The sequence below is a fragment of the Puma concolor genome, chromosome C2, assembly GCF_028749965.1.
Source record: "Puma concolor isolate L17-30 chromosome C2, mPumCon1.1.hap2, whole genome shotgun sequence".
Taxonomy (NCBI): Eukaryota; Metazoa; Chordata; class Mammalia; order Carnivora; family Felidae; genus Puma; species Puma concolor.
The window spans coordinates 156,154,194-156,163,718 of NC_141675.1; the positions used below are offsets into that span (position 1 = coordinate 156,154,194).

Here is a 9,525-nt window from a genome sequence, read left to right on the forward strand (position 1 = left end):
GTCCACCAGGGTGTACGGGGCCAGGGACCTCAGACCCAGAGACGCTGCTGGCGGATGCAGGTGATGGCAGTCCTGGGTGGGACTCTGGGGAATGTGCACGGGTGTGAACTGGGCCCCGGGAGGCTGCAGACCCCAGTCTCCACCGGAGATGAGAGACAACTTTGTTTTGCCTGTGTGCACGGGGATTGTAACGGCTTCCTCGTGGCCACGGCGAGCCCGTGGGGCCGTGCCCAACGCACTGCCAGGGCTGGGTCAATATTTGCCACTTTTTTCTCGCACGTTTGTTTTCTAACAGTAAACACCCCTGGATTTAGGTTTACCTCTCGGGGGAAAAATGGGTCAGGGAACTTGGATCCAGAATGATGTTGCTCTGAGGGGCACTGGGTTTCCGCCCTGACTGTGGTCAGAAAGCCAGTATCCAGGGGCGCCTGGGGGGCTCAGTCGGTGGAGCGTCCGACTTCGGCTCAGGTCACGATCTCACAGTCCCTGAGTTCGAGCCCCGCCTCGGGCTCCCTGCTGACAGCTGGGAGCCTGGAGCCTGCTTCGGATTCTGTCTCCCTCTCTCTCTGCTCCTCTCCCACTCGCACTGCCTCTCTGTCTCTCTCTCTCTCAAAAATAAACATTAAAAAAATTAAAAAAAAAAATAAAGAAAGCCAGTGTCTGAACTGAAAATCCCACTAAGCAGGCTGGAGCAGGTGGGACGGGCCTGAGGGGCACGTGGGGGGCCACGGGCGCTCTCAGACCTTCTGCCCTATCAAGAACCCTCCCACACGGTCCAGAGAGAGCTCTCGGGCACACAGAATTCTCCAGATCACTCCAACAAATGCACTGGCATCCAACGTCCTCCGTTATTTTAGGTGAAAATTCTATTAACATGCCCCGAAGAGTGGGGGAGATTTAGCGGGAGGACCGTGTGACTATTTTCGTAAGACACGGAGAAAACACGGCCTGATGGCGTGTGCTGACCTGTGCCCGCCCTGGATTTCCTGCTTTTTAAAGCATATGCCCTCCCCCCGCACTGGACAGAGATTCTGGCTTCCTCACTTACCCACCAGGGCGGACGCCGCTGGCTGCCAGCCCAATATCCAACCCCCCACGTCCTAACTAACAGGGCAGATAAGGCGCCCAGGTAAAAGGAGTCAGCTTTCCAGACTCTCCGAAGCTAGAGGTGGCCGTAGGAACCTTCTGGCAAACCTGCTACGGCTTCTGGGGAAACTTTACTTCCCTGGAACAGACACCATCCCCCTTCTCCCATTCTTTCTTTCTCCTTGAACCACAGGAGCAATGCCCGGAGCTACAGCAGCCACCTTGTAATCACGAAGCAATGATGTGGGGAATAAAAGCCAGCGGTAAGGGTGATAGAGGAGGGAGATGGGGAGAGCAAGGGGGTCTGATGGCACCGTGGGGCCACTGTCCCCAAGCGGGGCCGGGGTTAGTCAGGGTGCGTGTTATTTGCAGGGGAACGAGGGTTCGTATGGGGGGCTTTATAACGTGATCAGAAGAGACCAGGGTTGAAGTCGGGGGGACGTGCTGGCCGTCCCTGTATTGCTGCTGACGAGGACACGGGAGTTGCGTGGCAAGGACACTCACAGGAGCCCCCTGGAGGAGAAGTGAAGGCTGAAATGCTGTGAGGTCCCACCTCTCCCAGGACCCCCACACGTGGCCGGATGTGTGGCATGGCCGTGGTTCTGTGGGCTCCACCAGCGAGATGCCTGACAAAGAGACAAAATCTCTGCTTCCCTGGCCCTCAGTTTCTGTTTGTTGGATTGCGTTTCTTTGTTCTTGACTCTAAATTCAGGTTTCTTCCTCATCTAGTCTCCACGCCCGGCTGAGGCGGCAACATGGCCGGGGGTGGGGGGGCTCCCGGGAAGCCTGCCCAGAAAGCCTGCCACGGAAAAAGTGCCCTTGGCAACATGGCCAAGGGTGGGGGGGGGGGGAGGGGGGAGCAAGAGAATTCGTTGGAAACCCTCTTCCGCCTCTGATACAAGGCCACGTACTGTTGGGGATGCTGGTGGGGAGGTGTTTCCACATAAGACAGAACTATTTTTACCGAAGTGTTTTGTTTTTCTTCCTGTTTTACAAGAACGCACACGAGGTATAACAGAGGTTGGTATGAACTCAGTCACCCTGAACCCAAATATTTACATTCCAGGTACCTGAGTCTTTCTCTCACGCCTACTGGATGCAGTCAGGTGCCAACAGGTATACGAGAAGAAGTGCCCTGCCCCGAGATGGGACAGGGCGCGTGGGGCTCCTGAGGGCGATCATTGGAGGGGCATGTTCTTATCTGCCCTCCTACTTATCATCAGCGATTCTTCCAGTACTCCGTGCACAACCTTGACTGCTCCTAGCACGGTCCGGGGGTGGAAGGTGGAGGAGACAGGCTGGGGCTAATTCCGCTCTCAACAGCAGAGAACCCCCCCTTATTCCCCTCCCCCCCATCCAGGGCAGCCCCACCAGGCTGTTGGTGCTGAGGAAGTCGGGGCCAGGCGGGGGATTTGTATCGCTGGCTTCAGACCTGGCGTTTGTATACGATCGGTGCTCAATGCTTGGTTCACGGAGGTCTCCCTTTTCTGTTTGGAAAAAAAGGGACTGCTTTTGCCTTAAGGAAAGGACTCTTATTTGCACGTGAAACCCAAACAGAAATCTGGTGATGCTCCGGGCATCCGGGCATCTTGGTGCAGCTTGAGGATTTCACATAATTCACATCACAGCGCGTTTGATGCTCACCGTGGGCCCATTTGGGAGAAAGTACTACACAATAACACACACACACACACACGCACACATCCTAGGTCACAGGTAATCAAGACTGAGGTCTCACCCATAGTAAAGACGCCCCGTTATTTTATGTACCTCTCAGCAAAACTAACAGGGGCCGACTAGGTACATGCTGACATGTCATGTTCTGAAAGATCATCTCCCCCTTTCAGGGGTCTTAGAATGTGGCCTTGACTCAGCGAAAGAGTTCGTTATCTTGACTCGATGGGTGACACCACGTGGGACAGACCAGATTCACACGCCTGAAATAAATTTAAAAAACGAAGACAATCCACCATCATGAGCTACACGGTTTGGTACAGGTGACAGGTGGTGTCGGGGTTCAGAAAGGAGGGGTGCCAGCCGGTGCTGAGAGACGCGGGAGGCTTTGGAAAGAAGGTGAAGTTATTCGAGCCCCCGAAGGGGAAGCTCTGGGTGAAACGGGAGTCCAGGAAGTCGAGTCGTGGGCAGGACTTGGCACTTGGGCGTGGGGTGGGCACAGCAGGGGCAGTGGGTGTTCAGGAGGCCAGTCAGACGACTGCGGCACAGGCCGCGAGGGTGGGGGACGCCTGTCACCCGTACAGGACACCCAGCAGGCATGGAGCTCTCCGTGAGCTGTCACATTTCATCCCCTTAACGGCCCCGGGAGAGAAGCAGGCTTCCCGGGAGCCGAGCCTGAGATAAGGACGCGCGCACAGAGTGGTGCACTCAGGAAGAGCATCCGGGAGGGGGGAAGGCAGAGAGGGGAAGCAGAAGAAGGTAAACTAGGCCAATAGGAAGGAGCCGGGCTGGTCCCTGTCAGCCCGGGGCTGGCGCAGCGTGGGTGGGCATAAAGCCCCAGGCGTTGCGGACTCAGTCAGATGTGTGGTGACGGCTATGCTCCCAGGAGAGCCAGGACAGGGATGGGGGGGGGGGGTGCTGCTAGAAGCTGTCTCACAGAAGCCAGGGGAAGCACGCAGGTGTGGTGGGTGACGGGGTCACAGGGCATCTGGGGGCAGCACCAGCGACATTGGCCACAGCAGGCGTCATTACCCTCCTGTACAGATGACGCGTCAGAAATACCCAGAAAAGTGATCGCGGTCCCTATGGGGACGTTGTGAGGACGTAGAAACACGTTCTCTCACTCCGGTTAAAGCACTTCGTGCATTTATCCATTCAATGAACAATGACTTCTTATTATTCACCTGTGAACCTGAAAAATAAAACTGCTAGTTGTTTTACCAGCAAAAGAAGACGGGCGTACTTGGGAATAGCAGAGAATTACAGTCTCAGACAAGTTAGCTAGGGCAAAGCCATGGGCAAGTCTGGATAATGCAGGAGCGGAGGCTCTTTTGTAGATGAAAGTGAGGCTGAGGGTGTTGTAAGCACAAAGCTCATTGGCGTAAACTGGGAGCTGGAGGTGTCGTGGCTTCTTATTGGCTGGGCTGTTGCCCTGGGAGGGAGAGACGTCCTTCCTTCTCCTGTAACGTAGTAGCTAAGGGCAGGGCGTGTCTCTTCCTGTTGGCTTCGCAATGGAAGATGAGTGGTGGGGCTGAGAGCTCCCCTTCGCGGCCCCCTACTCCATTTTAGTGAGGTCTGTCTTTATTAATTTGCACTCACCCTTTCACTACACCCAACTTACTGGGTAAAGGGTTTGCTTGCATGGGAGGGAAATTGGAATTACAACAGGGAATACAGAACCATCGGTGAACTGTAGAATTTTTCAATTATCTTGTGTTCCCTTTGTTCTACATTAAGATGGGTAGATGATAGATAGATAGAGACCAACAGTCGAGCCCTATCTCACACCGTATACAAAAATCAGCTCAAAGTGGATCAAAGGCCTAAATGTAAGAGCTAACATCATAACATTCTAAAAATAAAACACAGGGGCAGATCTGCATGACCTTAGATTTGGCGACCGTTTCTTCGACATGAAACCAAAAGCACAGGCAACAACAACAAAAATGTGTGGACACCCTGGACTTCATCAAAATTAAAAAAAGATTTATGTGGGGCGCCTGGGTGGCGCAGTCGGTTAAGCGTCCGGCTTCAGCCAGGTCATGATCTCGCGGTCCGTGAGTTTGAGCCCCATGTCAGGCTCTGGGCTGATGGCTCGGAGCCTGGAGCCTGTTTCCGATTCTGTGTCTCCCTCTCTCTCTGCCCCTCCCCCGTTCATGCTCTGTCTCTCTCTGTCCCAAAAATAAATAAAAAAAAAACGTTGAAAAAAAATTAAAAAAAAAAGAAAAAGAAAAAAAGAAATAAAAAAGATTTATGTATCAAAGGACGCTATCAAGAGAGTGAAAAGACAATCCACAGCACGGGGAAGATATTTGCAAATCCTAACTCTGAGGAGGGCCTAGTGTCCAGAATGTGTAACTCCTGTCGCTCAACAACAAAAAGACGTACAACCCGATTGAAGATGGGCTGAACACTTTGGTGGACATTTCCCCAAAGGAGATACACAGGTGGCCAACAAGCACCCAAAAGGACGCCCCGTGTCATTGGTCATCGGGGAAATGCGCATCCAAACCACAAGAAGATGCCACTTCACGCCCACTAGGATGGCTCCAATGTTTTTCATGCCGAACACAATGGAACCGGTGTTGGGGAGCCCACGGAGGAACTGGGGCCTCGCACGTCGCTGCTGGGAATGTAAAATGGCGCGGCTGCGGTGGAAAGTGGTCTGGCGGTTCGTTGAAAGGTAGACACAGAGTGACCATCTGCCCCAGCAATCCCTCTGCTAGGTATATACACCCAAGAGAACCAAAAAGAGCTATTCCAACAAAAACTTGCACAAAAATGTCCACAGCATCACTGTTCACGACAGCCAAGAGGTGGAAACAACCAAATGTCCACTGACTGGCGAACGGGTAAGTACAATGTGGTCTCCCTGTTTGGTGGAATATTACTGAGCCACGAACAGGAGCGGAGCACGGACACCTGCTACAACGCGGACAAACCTGGAGAACATGATTTTCAGTGAAAGTAGCCAGACACAAGAGGCCATGTGCTGCGGGATTCCTTGTTTGTGGAATGTGGGACGGGCAAACCCATAGAGACAAGAGCAGATTAGTGACGGACGGGGGCTGGGAGGGGGGCTCTGAGATAGTGCAGGATTTCCTTCTGGATTGATGAGAATGTTCTGGAAGTAGAGGGTGGTCGGGGTTGCACAACATTGTGACTCCGCTAAATGTCACTGACTTGTACATTTTAAAACAGTTAAATGTTTGGGTGCTTGGGTGGCTCAGTTGGTTGAGCATCTGGCTCTTAGTTTCGGCTCAGGTCATGATCTTGGCGTCGTGGGATCAAGCCCCATGTTGGGCTCCACACAGAGTGTGGTGCCATCTTGAGATTCTCTCTCTCTCCCTCTACCACTCATGCACGCTCTCTCTCCCTAAAAAAAAATATGTATATATATATTTAAATGGTAAATTTTATATTATGTGTTCACACACACACACACACACACACACACACACACATGCACACACACACACACCCCACAACTGCTAAGGGATTTCTAGGAGTGAGACCCCACACTCAGCAGCACTGGAGATTATCAACACTATATATTTTGGCTGATCTGACAGGTGGGACATTTATGCTTTAACTCGAGAAACTTTATTAATGAGCTCAGATAGCTTTCCATACGCTTACTGGAAATTCAAGTGTTTTGAATGTTGTATTTGATTCTTTTGTACCTTCTCCTGCCTTGGTTGTGGGGACTTTTAAATTCCGTATTGATCTTTCATCCGTCATGCACACCACCAATATTTTCTGACAGTTGGGTATCTTCGGTTTGCATGCCGAGAAGATTCCCTTTGGGTTTTGGCGGAAATGACACCGGTGATGGCGGATCGGGGCCAACTCCCTGCATTTCCCACCCGCGACTCTCTCGGGTCCCCGGCGCATGTACATTGCCTGCGTTCTGTGGTCAAGTTTGACTCTCTCGTGCACGTCTTACCCTCTTAACATTCCTTGTAGGCGCTTCACGGCTTGGCCCGCAAGGGCCCTGGGTGTCTGTCCCTCGGAGCGGCTGGCGGGGGGGGGGGGACCTCGATCGCACACTGAGCGGTGGCATGAGTGTGACGTTAGAAACCGTGACAGTCACCCAGCAAAACCTGACTCGAATATTTCTGGAGCCAAACAAAAGACACAGAAAAACAGCGTCCTGCAACCGACTCACAAGACGACTGAGTAAAATCTAATCGTAGAAAATAAAGCAGCGCTAATGAGGGCTTACCCTGCAAGCAGCTCTCAGACCAACAAGGAAGGAGGCGTGTGAGCCGTCGGCTGGGACAACACACAGCCGGGAGGTATAAAAGCCGACAGACAGCCGGAGCTCCTCACACACACACACACACTCACACACACACTCACACACACTCCCTCCTCCAGCCCCACCACCCCCGCCATGGCCGCGTCCACCCTGTCCGTCTGCTCCAGCGACCTGAGTTATGGCAGCCGCGTCTGCCTGCCCGGGGCCTCGGACTCCTGCCCCGACTCCTCCTGGCAGGTGGACGACTGCCCAGAGAGCTGCTGCGAGCCCCCGTGCTGCGCCCCGGCCCCCTGCCTGACCCTCCTGTGCGGCCCCTCCTCCCCCTGCCAGGGAGACTGCTGCACCCCTGCGTGCTGCAAGCCCGTGTGCTGCACCCCTGTCTGCTGCAAGCCCGTCTGCTGCACCCCTGTGTGCTGCAAGCCCGTGTGCTGCACCCCTGTCTGCTGTGAGGACTCCCCCTGCACAACCTCTTCATGCTGCCAGCCGTCCTGCTGCACCTCCTCCCCCTGCCAGGAAGACTGCTGCACCCCTGCGTGCTGCAAGCCCGTCTGCTGCACCCCTGTGTGCTGCAAGCCCATCTGCTGCACCCCTGTCTGCTGCAAGCCCGTCTGCTGCACCCCTGTGTGCTGCAAGCCCGTCTGCTGCACCCCTGTCTGCTGCCAGGACTCCCCCTGCACAACCTCTTCATGCTGCCAGCCGTCCTGCTGTACCTCCTCCCCCTGCCAGGAAGACTGCTGCACCCCTGCATGCTGCAAGCCTGTCTGCTGCACCCCTGTCTGCTGCAAGCCCATCTGCTGCACCCCTGTCTGCTGCGAGGACTCCCCCTGCTCAGCTCCCTCCTGCTGCCAGCCCAGCCCCTGCTGCAGACCCTCCTCCTGCGTGTCCCTGCTCTGCCGCCCCGTGTGCAGGCCCGCCTGCTGCACCCCTGCCTCCTCCTGCTGCCGCCCAGCCTCCTGCGTGTCCCTGCTCTGCCGCCCCGTGTGCAGGCCCACCTGCTGCACCCCTGTCTGCTGCAAGCCCGTGTGCTGCACCCCTGTGTGCTGCGAGGACTCCCCCTGCTCAGCCCCCTCCTGCTGCCAGCCCAGCCCGTGCTGCAGACCCTCCTCCAGTGTATCCCTGCTCTGCCGCCCCGCGTGCCCCCGCCCCGCCTGCTGCGGCCCTGTCTCGGGCCAGTCCTGCTGCTGACCGGCTCCAGCTTCTGCCTCTAGAGCTGCCATCTTTGCTCCAGAGCGCAGACGTCCTCTCTCAGGAGCCCCGGAACCCCTCTGGGGGCGCCAGGACGCCCCTGCCCCTCGGTGGACGCACAGCTGCTGCCTCCCGGGGATCCGGACATGCCCGGCTTCCCTTTCTGCAAAGACAGGTCCCTCAACGGGGTGGGGGGTGGGGGGGCTGCTGCACCCTGGAGCCCTCCCCTGCAGGCTGGTTGCTCTCATTCCGGGTGACAAAGGCCACTGCTATCATCAATAAAATGTCTGGATCATGAAACAGAGATGGCTGTGTTGTTCCCTCTCCTCTGAGCCCAGAGACCACGCCAACGCGGGCAGCGTTTGCTCTGCCTGGTGGAAGCAAGCGACAAAGACGTAGCCTCCAAGTCCAAGTTCAAAGCCCCCGAAAGAGGAGATCTGCACGCGGACGCCGTCCGCATACTCCACTTCCCTTCCCACCCCGCGGCCCCACCTTCCTCCCGGGGAAGAGCCAGGCCTTCCCCGGGCTGGGCCCGGCACGTGAGTGCGGCTGCAGAAGCCTCGCGCCCTGAGTGGGCCTTGGGCCCTGCCCACGCCTGGCCCCCTGACCGTGCAGGTTAAAGGTGAGCTGGGGGCAGCACGACCCTACCTGGTGGGAACCCGAGGGCCCAGTAACACCGCGCTGACGCCCTTGGAGAGAGGCGTCCACACACAGGAACGCCTGCATGCTGGTCTGGGCACGAGGGCTGACGCTCTGAAGCACCAGCAGATTCCCGGGGGCCCCAGGAGGGGTACAGGGGTCGGTTCAGGCATCACGCATTCTGCTCGAGGTTTCAAGGCCTGATTGAGGAGACAGGGAGCAAAACGCTGCCTTGTGAACAACTCCTCAGGACAGTGGAAGAGGACGAGCCTGCAGTCTCAGTGGACCACTAGCACTAGAGAGGGTCAGCGAGCGCTGGCCAGACCCACCAGGTCAGCATCAGGCTCCCTATTTGTCCCTCATGCCAGGGACAGACGGAAGGGGCCCTCGGGAGCAGAACAGCAGAGGCCGGCAGCCGGGAGCGGGAGGTACCTCCTCGCAGAGGCTGGCTCTCCCCACCCCCCTCCCAGGGAAGCAGAGACAGAGCAAAATCCCCAGGGGCCTGTGAAGAGAAAGGGGCTGGATTGTTACCTGCATTGACTCCTAAATCCCTCAGTTTCCCCACATTTATTCAAAACCTCGTCCATTCTAGTTTTAAGAAAAATTCCACCGTCTGCACAGATAGACGGGCAGATTGGATTCCTCACAGCACAGAGTGAGAGACGTGAGGAAGTTCCGCC

General features: G+C 56.0%; 1 protein-coding gene across 2 annotated transcripts; it reads left to right on the plus strand.

The window, feature by feature from the left end:
• Positions 1-7,093: 7,093 nt before the first annotated feature.
• On the plus strand, positions 7,094-8,510 carry LOC112849628 (uncharacterized). Of its 2 annotated transcripts, XM_086676015.1 has the most exons (2): positions 7,094-7,935; positions 8,014-8,510. In XM_086676015.1, the coding sequence occupies exons 1-2, from the start codon at positions 7,157-7,159 to the stop codon at positions 8,204-8,206; spliced, it is 972 nt and encodes a 323-aa protein (XP_086532141.1). In that variant the 5' UTR covers positions 7,094-7,156; the 3' UTR covers positions 8,207-8,510. The 2 variants fall into 2 exon arrangements, with proteins under 2 accessions (XP_086532141.1, XP_025769098.2); XM_025913313.2 differs by having other exon boundaries at positions 7,094-8,510.
• The last annotated feature ends 1,015 nt before the right edge of the window (positions 8,511-9,525 follow it).